Raw genomic sequence first — 22753 nt, forward strand, 5'->3', positions numbered from 1 at the left:
GACAGAGACGATTATGTTTAACTTGCACAATGCTCCAAAGGACGGTGACGCCAATTCCTTACCGCAACGCTTATACCTATGATTCTCAAATAGAACTAAGACAAACACTATTTACAATTTGATAGAAACAATCACATGTTATATATCACAAGGGACAAATTTACTTAAAGGGGAAATCCACCCATTTTCAATATTTAACTATGTCATTAATATAGCATAAAGGAGTTGTGTGGAAATAAGAAAAAATTAAAAAAAAAATTAACATTGCAAAAAAATTTAACATTGCAAAAAAATTAACATTGCAAATTACACCATGATGAGTCATCACAGTGTAATTTGCAATGTTAATTTTTTTGCAATGTTAAATTTTTTTGCAATGTTATTTTTTTTTTTAATTTTTTCTTATTTCCACACAACTCCTTTATGCTATATTAATGACATAGTTAAATATTGAAAATGGGTGGATTTCCCCTTTAAGCTACCGGTAAACTTGTAAATACACATACTGTATGGGCAGCAGTTCTCAAAGTGGGGTCCGTCGACCCCACAACAGGTGGGTCCCCAGCTAAATTATCGATATAGTTAGGATCCAAATGGACCCTTACAGGTCTGTTAACTCGGAGAGTGTATGAATGGAACCAAATGGACACGTTCCATTTGCACACTCAAGAGTTATAGGGGGGTCCGCGGGATAATGCGTACCAAACTGAGGGTCCTTGAAATAAATAAAAAAGTTGGGAGAATCACTGCTGTAGGGGTTAAAACGACACTATACTGTACTTTGGCAACTCAACCATCTTTCAATTAACATTCAAAGTCAGATGGATTGTTGCACTTGTGTGTATTTGTCATTCAGTTGGTCAAAACTCTTCTTTGTTTTTTTTTTATTGCCGATGTGCAAAAAGAAGCAAGTATTGGCCCTAGCAAACCATGAAGATACACTGTATTGATATATGTGCATAAGACACTCTGAGTGCGCGTCTAAAAGCTTGAGTTTTATACTTAGTTTCATGCAGAAATTAACCTGAACTACCAGCTCGCAATGTGCTCGCGCCGCAACATGTTGTGAGCTTGTGGATCTGCTATTTTTCCGGGCAACTGAGCATAAATCAGGCGTAATACCGACTAAAGCCGGAGGTGTAATACGGAGGAAGGGTCACGCTGATCACTACACACAGAGGGCGGATAATTCCATTCAAATTTGGAGACAATTCAGAATCTAGAGCGTATACTTGGCTAAGTAGATGTCGTTCGCTAAGGAAATGTGCTTTTTACAGCATGATCAGCAGGCACGGTCTGAGCGACTTTGTAATACATCACATTATGAACAGAAAATAGGCAACTACATGTATAGAGCCGTTTACATCAGGGGTCTTGTTTTTTCAGGCCAAGGACCCCATAGCTGAGAGAAATGAAGCAGGGACTCCCACTACTTATTGGATTCATGTTAATGTGTATTTTCAGACATTTAACCCTCAATACTTTGTAAACTTGACCTTTGGCTCTGTACTTGGTCTGCTCTCTTTTCCCTCTACACCAAACCTCTTTGCAAAAAATAGCCGATCTACAAGCTTACAACGCGCCGCGCGCGTTGTGAATAGGGATGCTAGGGTTCAAGTGGCTGAAAAATAAAAATAAGACAAATATATTTAGCGCCCCCCCTGCGGCATCTCTGGGGACCCCCTGTTGAGGACCCCTGGTTTACATAATGAAATGACAAAGGTGGGGCGTGAACGTGGTACAGTCTCAGTTGAAGGGATATCTTGATTTCTAATACCCGACTGAGAATAGCAGATCTGGTGTACAACCTCAGCGCGTGATGATGACATCCATGCGCAAAGTGCAGTTTAACTCAGGCGTAAAAGGGTGGCCCACCCACTAAATGATTGTCTGCAAGTGACATTTTTTTTACTTCAGTAATGTGTTTGGTATATATTCTGAGGCTTAAATCTTATTTGATAAGAAACAATATTAGATTGCACTCAGCGAATGTCAGAAAAAAATGCATTCAAAAAATGGCATGCCTCTTCACTAGTCCCGCGTATAGCCAGACGATCAGAGATCTCTGCTTATACCGACCCTCTGTTTGAGTGTATAAGACACCTAAATTCAATGCACGGGACTAAAACTGGGTGGAAACTATTCCAGATTTAAACGAATGACAAAATTGCAGAATCAATGGAAAGACTTTAGAGCGGTCCTTCGCATTGGGACGGTGGTATTTGTTTTCAAAACAGCGGCCGGTGGTTTGTCAGCGGCCGATCTCGCCGCTGTCCTAGCCGCTACATTCAATGTTGTTGCCGTCGGGGCGGAAACCGTGTAAACCCAAACCGTTCCTTTTTTGATTATTAAACCGTTCCTTTTTTGATTATTTTAAAAACAATCTAAATGAGTGAGAATAGCTTTTGTGCAACACACTTGTATGATGGAGTAGGGGCGTGAAAAAGTCGAAATATGGAGAAACAAGGTTTCCACCCGACAGTCAGCAACAATATATAGTAGTATTATCGCTCAGCGTTCGCCCCCCAGAATAGAGACATTCTTTTTTTGTGTAGGATGTTCTTGTGTCCACCAGGGATCAGTAATCCTCTACCCAGCCGTTCTCCATGGTGAAAGCATCAATGACTTCCTTCATGGCCAGATTATGGATGAGCTGGTCTTGGGTCAGCGGGGCGCGGGTCACTGGGTCAAAATGGCCGACACGCTGAAAGTAAACATCAAACAATTAGACTCTAGGGCATGTCCTATAAACATTACATTTGTTATAAATTGTCATTTTGTCCAATCTGTATGGTAGAGTTACAGTTAGTACAATAGAACTTGTACAATTGGGGGGGTTGTATTTGGTCTCCCTGCTCTTCTATTGAGACCAGAGCATGTGAGCGGAGTGGAGCGAGAGCGGAGTGGAGCGAGAGCGGAGTGGAGCGAGAGCGGAGCGGGACGATTTTTAACGTAGCGGGAGTGGGTTTATAAAAAGGTTGGAGCGCTACTCGGAGCGAGGACCGCCTGCCGCTCCAAGCCGCTCGGGCGGGAGCCGCACACCGAACGTTTGAGCATACCCGGTCGCACGGACTCAGAGACACACAGACATCCAGCAGTGCACAGCGCACGTCCATGATCAAGATTTCATTCAAATTTAGACTTTTTCTTTTCTTTTCTTTTTTTACTGTTGAGCGGCCCGTTTTGAGCGGAGCATGGAGCGAGAGGTGCGCAAATCAACGTGAGCGACGGGGAGCGGAGCGGTCAACATGAGCGAATAGCGAGCGTGAAACCAGACCCCTGGAGCGCCGAGCGGCATTTCCACCCGCTCCACTTCGCTCCCATAATCTGATTGAGACATTCATATCCTGTGTCTAGGTTGGACACAACCTTCTTTGACACAATCCTGTTTCTGGTTTGACACGGACCTTGACCTGAAGGTCAAAATTCCATTTTTCCCCAGAGCAAGCAAGCAGGCAGGCTCTAGAAGTTCAGTGGTACAAATGTCAGCACTTGCGCCGGATACCCGGGTTCAAATCCGGGGTCGAACAGGAAAGTTACATAGTGGTGCTTTAAATAGCACCATATTACATTGCTATGGACTTGTTTATTCTCTCCACCTTTTTTTAAACAAACAGAAAATACACTTGGTCGGGATATCAATTGCATCCAATCAGGAGATGACATATCATGCAGGATACAGGATAAACAAGTGAAATTGTGTCCATGGTTCAAATGAATGAATGGTGTGTCAGTGTACCTGCAGATGGTCTTCAATGTCTTTGCGGTCGTAGGTGATGCCGCTGGGCGTGATGCAAGGTTCCTTCATCAGCTCAAAGCTGATCTTTCCACACAGGTAGTCTGGGATGTCCCGCTTCTGTCAGAGCACGCACGCACACACGCGCACACACACACACACACACACATGCACACGCACACACAAGTTGTGTTTGCGTCTAGCTCAGTCTTTTCAGGAAATATCTTGCCTGGATCTGTACGGTCAAGACCTGCAGCCTGTTGCTCTCTCTCAAGTTAACCCATTAAGGCCTGCGGCCGATTCTACAAATTCCTTCTAGATCAGTGGTTCTCAAACTGTTTTGTGTCAAGGACCCCCGAATTGATATGTATTTGGCCGCGGACCCCCCATCTGTAAATGTTTTGTGCCAGGGATCCCCAGAGGAGAAGATTTTTGTTAAACATTTCGAAATTATTCAACACATTTTCAAACACAAAAATAGCCGATGAACAAGCTCACAGCAAGGCACGAGGTGACGCGCTGTGAGCTTGTATATCTGCTATTTTTGAGAACCACTGTTCTAAATACAAAGAGTTTTCTGAAAAGCGTATGTTGCTATATAGCTAAAATCTAATGACAGATGCTTTCCCGGTTTTAATGGGTTAAGTTAAGGTGTAAATTCCACATTCAACCATATGAAACCAGTTAGATTGACAAGCTGTTTGTTTTGCACCACAATAGCCTCTAATTGCCAGACAATCAGAGATCTCCACCTACTACCGATACATCTGGGGAAATCTAAATTCAATGTACAGGCTCTACAATGTAGGCTCTACAAACTCACAACACGAAGCGTTGCGAGCTTGTAGATCAGCTATTGTCGTTCAAAATGTATTGTTATTTTGAAAAGATTTATAAAAATAAATTAACAGTTACATAATTTTAACCATTTAAAAACATGTAAATGGTTTAAAAGCCAGCTGTGCATTCCTGATTGCTCAGAGTGAAGCTATAACGTTAAAGTTACCAGCAGTCACCAGTACTAACCTTCCTCTTTTCATCGACTTGACAGAACAGCTCCTCCATGTCTGAAATGTATTTATCCTACAAGGGAAACATCGATAGAAACATCAATTTATTGAAATGATGTGATCATTTAACCAAGTTTAAAGAAAGCAGCTGGCATCGAGCAGTCCGATTTAAAGGAGGTGTCATTTTAAATAGCTCTGTAATCAGATAGTAATCATTGCCAGTATAGAGTTTGTTCGGGAACAGGGGTCTCTACGTCTCTCCCTGTCTTTAGTAAACACAAAATACATGTTTAGGTCATTATTTTTACCACTTTAATCCAATCAGGAGAGTGGGAACTCTTGAACCGTTTTGTTTTTTTAAAATCAAAAAGCACTTTTTGGCTTCACTAGCCTTAGAATGTCATAGCCCTAATCCCTTTTCTTAGTTTTTGTCGCATTCCTAAACCAATAATTTGATGACCTGCAGCGGTTCCGGTAGGAGACACAAAGAGTATCCTTTGTATCTCCTACCGGAACCACTGCCTACCGGTCCGCTGGTCATCAAATTACTGGCTTAGGAATGTGACAAAAACTAAAAAATACCCATGAATTCAAGTCTCCACGGGGTGAAAATTGATAGAAAAAAATATTTTTTGTGTGAACTATCCCTTTAACTGATCATCATGGTGACAAACGTACATATTTGGACTGGATGGTGGTGAGGTTGTGTTGGTTTCTGCCGTCCTCCGACTTGTCATCTTGTTTGTGTCTGCAGCCCTCCAGCTCTCTGTGGAGCAGACGTGAACCAATTTATTCACAATGCATCTCTAACACTTTAACTGCAGGCCTAAACCACTTAAACCCCTGTAGAACTGGACTTGAGTTACAACTGCACTTTGACCACTTTTTCCATCTACACCAAATCTCTTCGCCAAAAATAGCCGTGCCAAATGGGCAAGGACGAGACCGTCCCCGGGGTCTCCCGTACCGGACAAAAACGAGTCCTCCTCGCTCCGCCTTTCCCACATGTTCTGGCTTCCGGTAGTTTACTTAAGAAGAATTACTTACTTAAGTAAAAGCAATGTAGAAATACTCTGTTACAACAAGTAAAAGACCTGTGTTCAAAATGTTACTTGAGTAAAATTACCAAAGTATTGGCATCAAAATATACTTAAAGTACCAAAAGTAAAAGTACTAAAATGTTTGAAAATAACAGATCTACAAGCTCACAACACGTCACATAGCTTGTAGATCGGCTATTTTCAAATAGCCTATGTATGAAATAGGGCTAAAGTGATCAATGACTACAATATTTGCCTCTGAGATGTAGTGGAGTAAAAGTAAAAGTATTGAAAATTGGAAATACTCCAGTAAAGTAAAAAACACCTCAAAATTGTGCTTAAGTACAGTACTTGAGTAAATGTAGTTAGTTACTTTCGACCACTGCCAACAACAACAGGCCTTTTCCACCCACCTCTCTTTCTCGGTGAGGATGAGTTTGGTGAGGTAGGCGTGCAGCTCGTTCTCCTGGCTCAGGCGCTTCTCCTCCATGCTGTTCCAGCGCTTCTTCTTGGCGATTCGGAGCGCGCTGGGAATGTCGTCGCCGAAGTTCAGCCGCTGCTCTTTGGCTAGGTTGTAAGCTACAGCAACAGACAGGGTTGTCGTCACGATCGTGACATTTCAGTCGATGATTAATTGGCTCTATGCTCAGCCGCCATATTGGAGAGAAATTGGGCCTCTTCCTTACTTCCTTCACAGGTGTTACCAATGATACTAATGAAGGCTCTGTTCCATTCTGGTCAAACAGAGTCAGGGTGCTGGTATTGTGCATGTTGGCTCACTGGAAACACTCTGCTACACCAGTGGGTCTCAAAGTGTGGTCCAGGGACTCTCATGGTTCCTTGAGGGGGTTCCAAATGGCCCCTTACGGGTGTGTAACTCTGAGAGTGTACAAATGGAACCAAATTTGGTTCCATTTGTACACTCTCAGAGTTGTGGGGGGTCGTGGAAATTGAAAAAACTGAGAACCACTGTGCTAAACTAAATGGAACAGAGCCTTCATTAGTATCATTGGTAACACATGTGATTGAAGGAAGTAGGGAAGGGGCCCAATTTCTTTCCAATATGGCCGCTGTGCATAGAGCCTATTGTTGTACAAATAATTGCGACTAACAATTTCATCACATTTTCGGCATTGAACGTCGGAACATGAATAAAATATGTCTCTACTGTCTCATGAGGACCACATCACTATATAACTGTCACTGTCGGGTGGGAACCTTGTATGTCCAAAAGCGTTCCTTCTTTATAACTTTTCTTTTTCAAATGATAAAATAGTGATAATAGCCATCGACAGCCAGCTTGTAGATCTGCTATTTTCACTAGTTGTGTGCAACACTTAATTTACAAAGTTGATATATGGTGGTGATACGAGGTTTCTGCCCGACAGCAACGATTTACAGCAACAATTTACTACACATGATTTGTACGCAGTATGTTCTATCAATGTCACACAGCACTAGAACTAGTCAAGTCAAGTGTGTTTACATAGCACATTTCATATGACAAGTGCCGACACAATCTGTTATCTAGGGATGGGCATTTGGACCTTTTTCTGTAAACGTTTAACCTTGCAGTTGCAGTCCTATGTGTGGGCAGTTCATATAGGGCCTAAATAAAACATGTACTGTAACATACTGTACATTAAATGGTCTATATTTCATTCTGTATGGCTGTTTCATCTCTTCAAACATTTTTGTTTTTTAAATTAGGTATTGTAAAATAATGTAAGAAGAACAATTATAGATTGTATTTAAGTGATTTATTCCATTAATATTGTATTAGTTTTTATATGACTCCATTTCGGTTCATTAGTCCTAAACGGTTAGTGACCCTCTTGTGTAAGAAGTTTTGGCAGTATGATATGACAACCGGATATATGTTTTCACCCGGACCGCTTTCTGCGAGGTACCTAGGTTCCCCTTTATAAGTGACACCTATGTCTGTATGCTTCATTGGCCCAATTCCAATGTCCGCCCTGCACCCTCAAGCCCTGCACCCTCACAGACTTTAGTGACGTCAGCTGGTAAGTGCTTGAGGGTGAGAGGCTGCAAGGCCAAGGGCTCCAAATGGTATAAAGGGAATGGGACTGCGCTTTGAAGATGAGTCCTTCATTCATGACACTTTATTATCACCTTTAATCTATTACCGTCCTTATTTACAGTCAGTGCTTAAGATCGTGATCGTTGGTTATTATTATATTTACGTTATTCTGTTTTAATTTGTGTTTATATTTGGGATTGCAATATTATTAATTTATAATTTTATTTCCAAATTCTGTATATATATTTACTGCAAATTTCTTATCTTGTGTCCCAAATTTTTGGTAATTATATCTCCCCCCTTCCATCTCCCTTTCAGAACGGTGAGAAATCGCAACTGATGTTGTTTGTTGACATCCACCGCTATGCATGACCAATTTGCATACTTCAATGATTGACATTTGGAGGATTCCCCTCATTACCCTGGTAATGCAATGAACTGTGGGTAATTCCCTAAGCCAAGGTCTGCATCGATGCTGACATACAGAAAGGGTGCATAAAGGGCTCTTGCCTGAGCCCTCATTGACGTACCGATTTCAATATATATTTTTTAAAGCAAACATTTGTAACTGAAATCTTATTGCTTCTGGGGGATTCTACAAATGTCTTCTAAATCCTACAGTTTTTAGAAAAACGTATGTTTCTATATCAGTCGTTCTCAAACTTTTTCATGTTGTTCCAGCACCCCCAAAATGATATTTGTCCGTGGAACCCCCCCCATCTCAAAATGTTTTGTTCCAGGGACCCCCAGAAGCAAAGATTTGAGTAAAAAATATTTATTTGTATACATTTTTGAATAGCCCAAAGAAATCTTAAAATGACACACAGATGCATTCCCGGTCGTAAAAGGGTTAACCGGCCCATCCCTAAAATACGCATGACGGTGGAAACCAACCCCCCCCCCCCCCCCACACACACACACCTTTCTTCAGGTTGCCTATGGCTTCGTCGTAGTTCTCCATCTCCAGGTGACACTGTCCCATGAAGAAGTGGGCCTTGACCGACTGGCTGTCCAGCTCCAGGGCGTGTTTGCAGTCGGCCAGGGCCTTGTCATGCTGCTGCAGCTTCACGTAGCACAGTGCCCGGTTGGTGTAGTACGCTGGGATGGATGGCATGTGGCTCTGTGAGGGCGGGATGAGGAATGGGTTACTTTTAGATTGGTTGGTGTAGTGCTTCGGGATGTATGGCATATACGGTACGTTTTATGATACTCCACTACATCTCGGGAGGCAAATATTGTACTTTTCACTCCACTAGCAATTATTTGACAGCTTTAGTTACCAACTTTGAAGATCTTGATTGTTATTACAAAACATACATTAACTAACCACTTAAAGGGATAGTTCACCCCAAAAAAAATTTTTTACATCACTGAGTCACCCCATGGAGACTTGAATTCATGGATATTTTTTTGTTTTTGTTGCATTCCTAAGCCAATAATTTGATGACCAGCAGACCGGTAGGCAGCGGTTCCGGTAGGAGACACAAAGGAGACTCTTTGCGACTCCTACCGGAACCGCTGCCGGTCATCAAATTATTGGCTGCGACAAATACAAAAAAATATCCATGAATTCAAGTCTCCATGGGGTGACTAATCGATATAAAAAAATAATAATTCGGCAGTCTACATTGCAGTATTGAAAACTTGTGAAAACTTGTGAAATGGGACAATCTGAGTACTTTTACTGTTGGTACTTTAAGTACATTTTGATTCCATTACTTTTGTACTTTTACTCAAGTCAATTTTAAATTCCAGACTTTTACTCGTAACAGAGTATTTCTACGTTGCAGTGTTGATACTTTTACTGTATTTTTTTTTTTACTTTTCCCATCACTGCGTAAAAAGGGCGTCACTTACAATGGCTTTGGTGTAGCAGGCAGCGGCCTCCAGGTACTTGCGGCTCAGGAACAGCCTGTTCCCCTGCTCCTTGGCCTCCTGGGCGGACACCGAGGCGTGCTTCTCGGGGCTGCCCTCCATCTTGTCCACCAGGCGCGCTGCACCGCCGGCAGCTGCCGCCTCTCGGCTTTGCTTCCCTATCCTGCTGCTCTTTAAACCCGCCACAGTCGCAGGTAGGGCTGTCAACGATCACAACATTTAACCCATTAAGACGGGGAATGCATCCGTGTCATTTTTAGATTTTGTTGGGTTTGGAAAAATCGTGAAAATGTGTGCAAATCTTTGAATATATATATATTTTTAAAGCCAACATTTGTAACTCAAATCTTTGCTTCTGGGGGGTCCCTGGAACAACATATTTTGAGATGGGGGTCCGTGGCCAAATACATATCATTTTGGGTGGTCCCTGACATGAAAAAGTTTGAGAACCACTGATATTATTATAGCATTATTTTCAAAAAACTGTTAGGATTTAGAAGACATTTGTAGAATCGCTCAGAGGCAAAGATTTGAGTTACAAATGTTCGCTTTAAAAATATATATATATTCAAAGATTTGCACACATTTTGACGTTTTTTCAAAAATAGCAGATCTACAAGCTCATAGCGTGGCACTCGGTGCCGCGCTATGAGCTTGTAGATCTGCTATTTTTTTATAGCCGAAGAAATCTGTAAATGACACAGATTCTTCCCCGGTCTAAATGGGTTAAGTTGACGATTAATTGTCACACAAACGATTGCGATTAATGATTTGATTGTGCTTTTTGGAATTGAACATTGGAACATTATGAATGAAAACTTAATTTCTGTTTGCCTTTTAGGCTTCGTAAAAAAGAAATTGCACAGGGCAGATATGACAAATAACTTAAACATACAAAGAAATTACTGACATATTAAATCATTTTCAAAATAGTAGAAATAGCTGATCGTGACGCGTTGTAAGCTTGTAGATCAACTATTTCTGCTACTAAGTCAAATTAATCACACATTATTACAGTAAAAATGCATGCACGAAGTGCGCGCAACGTCATTAAAATAGCATCCCACGACTCCCACCAGTTAAACAAGAAATGACAAAGTCATAATATACCCGCTTGCGGCAGGCTTTTTTTGCCCCAATCTGCAGCACAAAATGTAAAAGTTGTCATTAAAATAAAATCTCAGCCATTCGAATGCAACAAAAATAACTCCACAGAGGTTCATTGGTTGGCTACCAATATAAAGTGTGTTTGTGTGTGTGTGTGTGTTGTGTACAATATCAATGATAGTGAAAATAATTGATCTACAATCTCACAGATCTGCTATTTTCACCAGCTGATATAGTTACTTCATAATGTAGCCTACCCTTACCCAAGTCAAAACTACAGTGTTTCACTTAGAAATGTATGAACAACAAAAATGAAGACACACACACACACACACACCCAGGAGGACTGGTTGATAGTGTTGTATGCATTGTTCCTGGACAAAAGACTGGTGGTGACCAGTTAGTATTCATTTATGTATGAAAGAAATAAACTATTTTCACAATAAACTAAGTGAGTCCATAGAATACAGGTAGCGTAAGGGCAGTCATGTTAAAAACATCAACAGTGGAGGAAAAAGTACTGTAATGTTTTACTTAAGTAAAAGTATCAATACTGCAATGTAACCCTAACCCTTTATAAAAGTGAAGCTCACAACTTGTCTTTTGATTTCACCGTTTGAAACAGCTAGGCTTGAGTTGTAATGCATAACTGCAAGTTTGCCCTTTTCACTACTGGCTTACATGAAAGAAAAACCCAAATGGGTCCATTTGGTTTCATTAATGTCTTTTGTAAATGAAGTATTCAATAAAACGTCATAATAAAAAATAGCAGATCTACAAGCGCACAAGGCGGCGATGCGTTGTGAGCTTGTAGATCTTTAGCGTCATACCTTACATGAAAAATGTTGCTACAGTAACCTTGGTTGTAGTGTGTATTCATTCATTTGTAAACAGGGCAGTCATGTTAAAAACAGCAACAGTGGTGGGAAAAGTACTCGTACTAGTGTTGCCATGTATACTAATTACAAGCGACCTTGTTTTCTGTGAAGTTGCTTGTAAATGTAGGTAGTTGCTTTTTATTTGTTATTATTTTGTTGTGAGCTTGTAGATCGGCTATTTCCAAATCGTCTATTATCAAATAGCCGATGCATATAGGGTTAAAGTGCTCATGTAGCCTAATAGTCACTTAAATCTTTGGGCTTGTTTTCATTGACCTGGTTGCTTATTTTTCTCTCAAAATCTGGCAACCGTGTCATTGTTTAGACCAACGAAGAAGAAAATGGCGGAAGCGATCCTCTTTTCCAAGGCCCGTGTGAAAGACAGTATTATGTTGAGAAAATATAAAGTCATTACAGCACCATAACATGGTTAATAAATTTTATTTTGGGATGTACAATACATGAAAATTACGAGAGTAATAACGCGACTTGCGTCGATAACTAATGGGGAGCGGACATTAGCGCGCTTGGCTAAAAACAGTTAGTTAGTAACATCATACAAGCTAACTATTAGCCAAATTCGGCTAGCGCTCGGAGGACTGCATAGTCCCATAGCTTGGGAGGACGAGGCCGCCCGTTCAGAGTATGGGAAAGTATCCCATTGGCTTAAACGACAGCCAATGACGCAAATCTGTCGAACAAATCTGTCGAATGCAAATGAATCTGTCGAATGCAAATCTGTCGAATGATGAGTCGTAGGTCTGCCTCTTCATAGACCCGCAGCTTTCAGCAAGCGGGTAAAAAGAAATCACCACTACAACACTGAACATAGGACCACAATGGAAACAAGTCCCCAGGACCTTTTTGTGTAAGATCCTTTTAGCTTTAATCTCTTACTGTACCACGTTCTGTTTCCATTTCTGACAAATAGAGTAATTCAATCAATCAATCAATCAATCAACATGACAGAAATGGTTCATTTGGTTCCAAACTATCAATTATTTAGCTGGACCCCCTGGGGGTCCCCAGACCCCACTTTGAGGCCCAAGCACATACTGGCCTACAGCCACTGAATTTCAAGCAACGATAATTATGTGAACTTTCAGTCACAAATTAGTCACATCGAAAATCTACTTTTTTTTTATTTCAAGGACCCTGGTACATCAGGTCCCCCCCCATTTGATAATAATTTCTATCTCTGGACCCCATCTACACTGTAGATAGGCTCTATGCACAGCAGCCATATCGTGAAGACATTCACAGGTGTTACCAATGATACTAATGAAGGCTCTGTTCCATTCTGGTCAAACAGAGTAATGGTGCTGATATTGTGCATGTTGGCTCACTGGAAACGCTCTACACTGCTACACCACGTGACGTACGTGGGTCTAAAATGTGGGTCCAGGGACACTCATGGTTCCTTAAGAGGTTTCCAAATGGTCCCTTGCGGGTGTGTAACTCTGAGAGTGTACAAATGGAACCAAAAGGGTCCATTTGGTTCCATTTGTACGCTCTCAGAGTTGTGGGGGGTCGTGGAAATTGAAAAACCTGAGAACCACTGTGGAACAGAGCCTTCATTAGTATCATTGGTAACACCTGTGAAGGAAGTGATATGGCTGCTGTGCATAGAGCCTATTATACACTGTGTTCATTTAACTCAGAGAGTGTACAAAACGGGTTCACGGGTCCCATTTGTACACTCTCTGAGTTACAGACCGACTCTTAAGGGACCATTTGGTTCATAACTATCAATCATTTTGCTGGGGACCCTGACACCCCTAAGCCTAAGGACCCGTGGGGTCCCAGTGTATTAAGAGATGAAACATGATGTCTGGCTTGCTGTAGCCCTAGAATGGCTGATATTCCTCACATAATAACAATATAATAATTGCATGTAATAATATTGCATGTATTATACACACATGCAATGTATGGAATATCAGCAGCAGTGGTGTAAAGTAACAAAGTACATTTACTCAAATACTGTACTTAAATACAAATTTTGAGGTATTTACTTTACTAGAGTATTTCCAGTTTTCAGTAATTTTACTTCTACTCCACTACATCTCAGAGGCAAATATTGTACTTTTACTCCACTGCAGTGATTTGAAAACTTTAGTTGCTAGTTACTTTGTAGATTTTGATTATCATTACAAAACATACAGTAACCACTTAAACCCTATATACATTTTGGCCATTTGAAAATAGCCGATCTACAAGCTCACAATGCCAATGTGACGAATTGTGAGCTTGTAGATCTGCTATTTTCAAAAGATTTTTATACATTTGAAAACTTGTGAAATGGGACATTCTGCATAATGAGTACTTTCTACTTTTTAGTAGTTTAAGTACATTTTGATACTTTCGTACTTTTACTCAAGTAAATTTTGAATTCCGGACTTTTACTTGTAACAGAGTATTTCTGCATTGCAGTACTATTGATACATTTACTTAAGTAAAAAATGTGAGTACTTTTTCCACCACTGAATATCAGTCATTGTATGAGCCTTGATATCTACAGGATAAGCCTATATCCCATTGTCTTAATGGATTGTCTCACATTACAGTTACCTCTTGTCATTTGAAACGATTGTTGAGAAGGCAGACACTTAACATGAATGTAAACAAACCTGGGATCGTTAACTAAATGTCCAATCATGACACTGTAGCTGTAACCTGCTAGTGTACGTTACGCCGGATCGAGTGACCTGTAGAATTGAGTGACGAAAGGCTTTTACTTTTGCAAACTGGCGATAGAGCGGGTGGTCATTGGTTGTCGCTCTAACTTTCTTTTACTGTTGTTCTCAAGTGTGTCCCGACTAAAAGAAAAAGGCTATGATGAAATATAGTTTCTCCTCAATATAAATCATTTATTATTACAGTGGTTCCAAAAAATTACAATTACACCAATTTACATAATTAATAATATGAATAAGAACAATAATAACAACAACAATAATAACAATACTAATATTAATAATAAGAATAATAAGAATAATATCCTCGTTTGCGACTGTCGAAATTCCAAAACAGCGACCTCTGGGAATAACATAATTCGATAGGTCACCGATTTGAGTGCAACAGCGGCTAAAGGCTGTCTAGTAGACGTGCATTCATTGTAATTGTCGTCCAACAGACAACGACATTTCTATAGCAAAGTGGTTGTAATGTTTATATAAAAAAGGGTTGTGCTACCTTGTTAGTTAGCGTTTAGAGTCTGTCTGCTCTGTTGAAGACGTGCTCAATGTACTGCTGTCTGTGGACAGCTAAACACTAACCTGTGTTGCCAGATTGTGTGCTATAAATAAGCAGGCAGGTCTAAGAAAGCAAGCCCAAAAGGAGCAACTGGAATATTTTTTTTAAACATTCTAACAACACAAAAGCTCCCTGCCATAAAACACTTTAATATTTTTGAAAATATTTGAGAACCACTGTTTTTTTTGGAAGCAAGCCTAAATAAGCAAGTACACTTTAGAAACAAGCCCAAAAAAAACAAGCAACTTTACAGAAAAACAATCCCAAAGTCGCTTATAATACGCCGATATGGCAACACTGACACTAACCAGCTATAGGCTAGCAGCTTCTTTGGTTTAGGTTTAATAGCAGCTTAATAGCACCTATGTTTCATTACTGCCACCTTGTGAGAGTTAGTCATTCCTACAGCAGTGGTTCTCAAAATGTTTTAATTACAAGGACCCCCAGTTATTTATCAGTGGTGGAAAAAGTAATGTAGAAATACTCTGTTATAAGTAAAAGTCTAGAATTAAAAAAATACTTGAGTAAAAGTACAAAAGTAATGGTATCAAAATGTACTTCAAGTATCAAAAGTAGAAAGTAGTCATTATGCAGAATGTCACATTTCACAAGTTTTCAGATGTATACAAATCTTTAGAAAATAGCAGATCTACAAGCTCACAATGCGTCGCATCACGAGTAATAACATTAAAAGTATGTTTCTGCGTTGCACTGAATGACATTATGTTTTTGTTCCAAAGATTACTAGAGATTATAAAGGGTGAAATTATCAAATATTACAGGGAGATTTAGTCACCTCAGTGCATTGACAGAGACATTTCAGTAGGTCCTCTTTGTTATGACACGCTTTAAGATGGCTTTTTTTTTACCTGTTGCGCTGAATGACATTGATGAAGCACAAAATCCGGACAAAATGTGATTCAAGTTTTATACATATTTTCTGGGTACAATATATTATCCATTGATTTATATGTTGCTGTAAACAGCACAATTATGCCATGGGTGTTCACTTATTTTTTAGGATGGATTTCAACATTTTAAAGATACTTTTGTCATTAATATTTTTAGTTTGTCATTCAAAATTAATAGTTTGCAGTACAAATATTTCTGGGTCTAAAGAGGAGTATGAGTTGAGTTATTTAATATTATATTAATAAATATTTATGTTTTTCAGTTTCTTTTGGATGGCCTCCGGACAACACATTTGCACGCCTCGTCTTTGACCCAACCATAAACAAACCCCATATATAGGCATGTCACCATAACCATAAACAAATCAGATACGCCCATTTATAGGCATTTATGGAGATCCGGTTGTCCAGAGCCACAGATCCGACCGCTATGCCCATATATGGTCGTGTGCATATATGGGACCAACCGACAACAAACTCAGCGTGCCAATCGGCAAAGACTCAAGGTCGTTTGGATATGCGTTTGTCCAGAACCGCCGATCCAACTAGTGTGCCCATAGATGGGCATGCCAATATACAGGGTATGCACATATACTAATGACATCAGGGTTCTCCATATATGGGCATAAAAGGGACAAGGACAGACAGATACAGAGCTCTCCATATATGGGCATTAAAGGGACAAGGACTGACAGATACAGAGATCTCCATATATGGGCATAAAAGGGACTCAGACAGTCAGGCACAACGGGTACTCTGACAAAGCCCCCGACAATATGACATATCGGTCGGATCGGCGGTGTGACGTATATTGTGTGCGGGCCGCGTAGATGTGAGGGCTGCATAGCGGCCCAAACCTCTAGTACAAAAAATAATAATAATAATTATAAAATGGCATGGCTCCAGTGTGGATCTCAGACTTCATGTGCCCATGCATGACATCTATGACAGTGGTCTTCAAACATTTTCCATGTCAAAGACCCCCAAATTAATGTATTTGGCCACGGATCCACTTCTTTACACTTGTAAACCTGACAATAAAGGTTATTCTGCTTCTGGCAAGGGTCCATTTGATTCCATTTGTACACTCTCATAGTTACAGACTGGTAAGGGTCCATTTGGGCCTCACGCTACAGAAACAGGAGCAACAGCCTAAAAGCTCGGCAAGGCTGACTATTAAGGGTCCATTTGGACCCCAGTTGAGTGACTTTGAGCAACAATACCGTTGGTGATGTTTATAGTGCTACGACAGAGTTGTGCCAAGGACCGGCCGGCCATACCTTCTTCTGATTGGCTGAAATAAAGTACGGGGAACAGCCGCTTTCTACCGAAAAGGGAGCGGCGTCACATTTCAAATAATTTCCGAAGCCCCATTCCAGTACCATGTGTTTTCCAGGTCAGCCATGCCCAAACATGGAGTCCTCCATGCCAGATTTAATCTGACATCATGCAACAGATGCCTGATGTCATAGACTTGACAGCCTATGGCATCAGGCATGTACTGCATGATGTCAGTACTATGACATCAGTACTGTGTGTCTGGCTATAATAGTACCCAGCATTGCCCGGGTGGAACCAGTTACTTCTTCTGTACCGTTCAGGATAGTTGCGGGCACATTAGAACCCTTTACTGTCTTTAACACTTTACAGAGTTTGTTTTTGAACAAGTACGTATTAGATCAATTGCTTGTACTTATCGCTGTGTCAGCTTGTTGTTTGGTTCACAAACATGGATCCGGTATCACTCATTACCAACATACCCCGGGGCCCATGGAGGGGGCGTCCTGTCCAGACCTCAAGCTGCTCTCTCGCTGATGTAATGAGCGAACAGCTAGCCAAACAACTGGACGATGAGAACCACCACGACTTAAACACACCGGCTAAGTTTGACCTCGAGGAGTCTCATACTCCGCTGCATCAGGAGGAGAGGAAGTTAAAGGACCTGGAGGCAGACAACCACAACCTAAACACACTCTCCGAGTCCAGTGCAGAAACAGACACCACCAGTGACCTCATGTTGGCTCAGAAGCTGCAGATGCAGTTCGACAGCGAGTTCGAAGCTCAGCTGCGTACGGAGGACAAGAACACACCGGTTAAGTTTGACCGCGAGTTTGACCACGAGGAGTCTGATACCTCGCTGCATCAGGGGGAGAGGAAATTCAAGGACCTGGAGGGTGACAACCACAACCTAAACACACTGTCTGATTCCAGCGCAGAAACAGACACCACCAGTGACCTTGTGTTGTCTCAGATGCTGCAGATGCAGTTCGACCGCGAGTTCGATACTCAGCTGCGTACGCAGGAAAATAAGTTGAACAAAGACAGCAAGCTGTCCATCTCCTATGTGAACCATCTTAAGGTCCATCCGTACGAGGAAAACAGCGAGAGTTCAAAGGACGAGGACGACTTGCAGGAGGAGGACGATCCCTACAGAAGAGTACCTAAACCTCCGGTCATGTCCAGAAGGGGTTACATAGGAAAAGGAAAGAACATCACAACTAAACACGATGAGGTCATTAGTGGACGTAAGAACACAGCCCGCATGGACAACTTTGCACCGCGTGTTCACGTAGGCGACGAGTTGGACATGGATCTGAAGCTGTCCAATCGGGTGTATAACTCTCTGAAGCAGCACTGTAGCAGAGAGCAGAAACGCGGCGCACGTCTGCACGAGAAGAAGGAGTTCTCCACTGCCGAACAAGCTGTAGACCCTCGCACGCGTCTGATGATGTTTAAGCTGGTGAGCAGTGGCGTCCTGGATCGCATCAACGGCTGCATCAGCACTGGGAAAGAGTCTGTCGTATTCCATGCTAACGGCGGGAGCCCGGAGGGCCAGAGCGTCCCGGACGAAGTGGTGTTGAAGGTCTTCAAGACGACTCTAAATGAGTTTAAGAACAGAGAAATGTACATCAAAGATGATTACCGCTTCAAAAAGCACTACAGCAAATTCAACCCCAGGAAGGTCATCAAACTCTGGGCAGAGAAAGAGATGCACAACCTGACCAGAATGAGGAAGGCGGGTATTTTGTGTCCTGAGGTCGTGTCGTTGAAGACCCACATCCTGATCATGTCGTTCATCGGCCACGATCACGTGCCAGCTCCCAAACTCAAAGATGCCACGTTGACACCAAAAGACATGAAGGCCGCCTACGACCAGGTCCTACATATGATGCAGTTGTTATATCAGCGGTGTAACTTGGTCCACGCTGACCTCAGTGAGTACAACATGCTCTGGCACGATGACAAGGTGTGGCTGATCGACGTGAGTCAGTCTGTGGAACCAACTCACCCTCACGCTCTGGAATTCCTCTTCAGAGATTGTCGCAACGTCTCCTCGTTCTTCCAGAAGCGAGGTGTGGAAGAGGCGATGAGCGAGTACAATCTGTTTAACGCCGTAACGGGATTGGAATTCACCGTCACTGAAGGCGATGACCAAGCTGAGTTCATAACCCAGATTGTATCTATGGGGAAGATAAGCGAAGACCATGTCCAGGTGAATGAAAGAAAAGCTCACCGGTTCGCTATGAATGACGAGGAAGATGATGAGGAAGATGATGATGAAGAAGCTCTCCTCCTTTAGAGCACCACAGCGATGACAAACGCTGGCCACCATGTTGAAAGAGGAACGCCACAACAAATGGCTCCTTTCGACTTTGAAGGGAAACCCAGAACCTTCCGTAACCTGAAACTTTCCAGAACCTATGATGTTCTGTGACCTATCTTTTTTTGTCCACGTTTCCCTTATAACCAGATCGACCCCTGAAGGGGGAGATGGTATGGTATAAAAGGTAGAGGATCTACAAGCTCACAACACCTTGCGTTGTGAGCTTGTAGATCTAGTTTAGCTATTTTTGAAGTACACGTTTTGAGTTGGTTCTGGGAAAGGTTAGTACAAATTAGGCTTCGAGAACCTTACCTGAAACTGAGCCGTATTGTATGGAAACAAATCCAGAACCTGTGAAATATGTTACAAGAGCAACAAAAAAAAATTATTAGATTTTCCACGTTTTGGTCTTATTGTTTGTTTGGACCTGTTATCGCACACGGCATATTTAGGTATAGCCGCAGTGTGAACTCTAAAGTAGAAGAATCATAGTGAACTCTATGGCTGAGTCATAGTGACAGGTCGATTTTAATATACTAGAGGTTTGGGTCGCTACGCTTCCCTCACATCTAATAATAATAATAATAATATACTTTATTTGTATAGCACCTTTCAAATGCAGCTCAAAGTGCTTTACAGAGCAAGAATGCAATTACAGAAAAAAAAGTACAAATAATTTAACAATAAAGAAAAAAACAAAAACAAAAACATAAAACAACATTAGAATAATAGCAAAAAGGCAGTGAATCAGGCAAAACAGTGAATAATGTCATGAATAATGACATGAATAACAACACAGAGATTTAAAAATCAACTAAAAGCTAGAGTGAAGAAATAGGTCTTGAGCTGTGCTTTAAAGCTATCCACTGAGGCTGCCTTTATTCCACACTGTCGGGTCTAGAGTTCGGGTCGCTACGCGGTCACACCTACAGTATGTCGCACCGTCGATCCGTCCAATATGCCCATATATGGAGATACTTGATGTCAACTTTATATGCCCATATATGGGCATGTGATGGGATTATGTCTTATATAGTGAGTCATATATAGCGACAGGCCACCGGCCGGCCTCTATACGTATATGGTTATGTCTGCATGACGTCATGCGTGAGTCACAGTCACACGCACTGTTGTATGTGTGACATCAGATTGATTAGAGCTCTAATCAGTTAGAGGAGAGAGAAGTTATGAAGTATTGAAGTAGAAGAAAAGTGGAGCAGAAGTAGGGAGAGAGACAGAGAAGTTGAGAAGAGGAGAGAGACAGAGAAAAGAGGAAAAACAAAGAGAGAGACGGTAGTGAAAAAGCAGCAGAGACATTGGAAACAATCTGACAGAATATCAGGAGGATACATTATCCAGAGGACTGTGGAAGGATGGGAGCCTCACTGTCGACCCCTGCTGCTCCAACGTTGAAGACTGAAGAAGTGATGAACGGCCCACCCCAGGGCTGTCCCACGCACCAGGACCACCTGCCGCAGCCTGTCAACGGATCTCCTCCGTCAGAATGTCCCATGCACCAAGCGGCGTCACCAGCAGGTCCGGCCCATCAGGACAGGGCCTATGAGTTTGTGGACTGTCCAGCTGGTGTGAAGATCGACCCGACAAACATGATGCCTCCTCCTAACCAGGTGCCAGCTCCAGACCAGCCTTTCCCTCTGGCCGCCAACCGGCAAGAGTCCACCATACCCCGGTACGGTACCGACAAGAACTGGGTCTACCCCTCCGAACAGATCTTCTGGAACGCCATGCTCCGGAAGGGCTGGCACTGGCGTGACGATGACCTGAGTCCTGAAGACATGACCAACATCATTAAGATACACAACCAGAACAACGAGCAGGCCTGGCAGGAGATCCTCAAGTGGGAGGCTCTCCACACACGTGAGTGCCCATGCGGTCCCTCTCTCAAACGGTTTGAGGGTAAAGCCCGACAGTATTCCCCCAGGGCACGCCTTCGTCACCGGATGGGGTACGAGCTGCCATTTGACCGCCACGACTGGGTCGTGGACCGCTGCGGGAAGGAGGTGCGCTACGTCATCGACTTCTACGATGGAGAGATCAACAAGGACGCGTACAACTTCGCCATCCTGGACGTCCGTCCGGCTTTAGACTCCCTGGGGGCGGTCTGGGACCGCATGAAGGTGGCCCGGTGGCGCTGGTCCTCCTAACAAGGCTACGTACCCCAGGGGTTTAAACTGCGCGTCGCATCGCGACACGTTGTGAGCTTGTTGATCGTCTATTTTCAAATAGCCTAGGTATAAAATAGGGCTGAAGTGGTTAATGTATGATCTATAATATAATGATTTATATCTGCAAAGTAACTAGTAACTAAAGTTTTCAAATAATTCTAGTGCAGTAAAAGTACAACACTTGCCTCTGAGATGTATAGTGGAGTAGAAGTAAAAGTATTGAAAACTGGAAATACTCCAGTAAAGTAAAAAATCACACCCTGTGTGCAGTGGGCGGTGTCTTGCTAGCTAATCACAATACTGAATGGAGTCAACAAATCATGTACAAAAAATAAATACATTTATTGAAACACTCTTTATGATGGAAGAAACCATAACTTGAAAGTTATGGTTTCTTAAGGCGGCTTTCCATATACATGGACTTACCTAGCCCCACCCCACACCGCCCACCACAGCGACGGTTTCCACTACAATGAAGTGGGTAGAGTGGTGTGTAAGTGGTACTAAACTGGTGCCTAAAAAGTACCCAGTCTTGGGTAGGTCTGAGCTGGGCTAAGCGGGGCTAAAGCTGTGACGTATAACGCTGCTGCTACTGATTGGTCGGCTCACAGCTGTGTCTGTCCACTCAGGTCTCTGTAAAATGTAAACACTACGGTAGCAGTGTTGCCATGTCCACTTATTATAAGCGACATTGGGCTTATTTTTCTGTAAAGTTGCTTGTAAATATTGGTAGTACTTTTACTCCACTACAATTATCTGAAAACGTATCAGTTACTAGTTACTGTACTAGTTACTTTTCAGATATAAATGATTACATTATAAAACATTAACCACTTAAGCCCTATTTTATACCTAGGCTATTTGAAAATATCCGATCTACAAGCTCACAACGCATCGCATCATTGTAGATCTGCTATTTTCAAACATTTTAGTACTTACTTTTGGTACCTTAAGTACATTTTGATACCAATAGTTTTTGTACTTTTACTCAAGTAATTCCAGACTTTCACTTGTAGAGTGCTTCTACATTGCAGTATTGATACTTTTACTTAAGTAAAACATTTGAGTACTTTTTCCACCACTGCTTGTTTCTTAAATGTAGTTGATTAT

General features: G+C 41.9%; 3 protein-coding genes across 3 annotated transcripts; 2 read left to right on the forward strand and 1 right to left on the reverse strand.

Moving 5' to 3' along the window:
- Nucleotides 1-414: 414 nt before the first annotated feature.
- On the reverse strand, nucleotides 415-14975 carry LOC308099707 (E3 ubiquitin-protein ligase CHIP-like). Its single transcript, XM_080448440.1, has 8 exons — nucleotides 14883-14975; nucleotides 9685-9902; nucleotides 8749-8947; nucleotides 6200-6365; nucleotides 5425-5512; nucleotides 4763-4819; nucleotides 3740-3856; nucleotides 415-2704 (listed from the first exon to the last, which is right to left on the reverse strand). The coding sequence occupies exons 2-8, from the start codon at nucleotides 9802-9804 to the stop codon at nucleotides 2579-2581; spliced, it is 873 nt and encodes a 290-aa protein (XP_080304566.1). The 5' UTR covers nucleotides 9805-9902; nucleotides 14883-14975; the 3' UTR covers nucleotides 415-2578.
- Nucleotides 14976-17672: 2697 nt separating this feature from the next.
- On the forward strand, nucleotides 17673-19433 carry LOC308099643 (serine/threonine-protein kinase RIO3-like; the record flags this gene model as incomplete). Its single annotated transcript, XM_080448379.1, has 1 exon — nucleotides 17673-19433. One exon carries the CDS (start codon nucleotides 17673-17675, stop codon nucleotides 19431-19433), a length of 1761 nt encoding a protein of 586 aa, XP_080304505.1.
- A 1397-nt stretch (nucleotides 19434-20830) lies between these two features.
- LOC308099644 (holocytochrome c-type synthase-like) lies at nucleotides 20831-21622 on the forward strand (the record flags this gene model as incomplete). The annotated part of the gene is made up of 1 exon (XM_080448380.1): nucleotides 20831-21622. One exon carries the CDS (start codon nucleotides 20831-20833, stop codon nucleotides 21620-21622), a length of 792 nt encoding a protein of 263 aa, XP_080304506.1.
- Nucleotides 21623-22753: the final 1131 nt, after the last annotated feature.

The sequence above is a fragment of the Gymnoscopelus braueri genome, assembly GCF_963280865.1.
Source record: "Gymnoscopelus braueri genome assembly, chromosome: 13".
In the NCBI taxonomy this organism is placed as follows: domain Eukaryota; kingdom Metazoa; phylum Chordata; class Actinopteri; order Myctophiformes; family Myctophidae; genus Gymnoscopelus; species Gymnoscopelus braueri.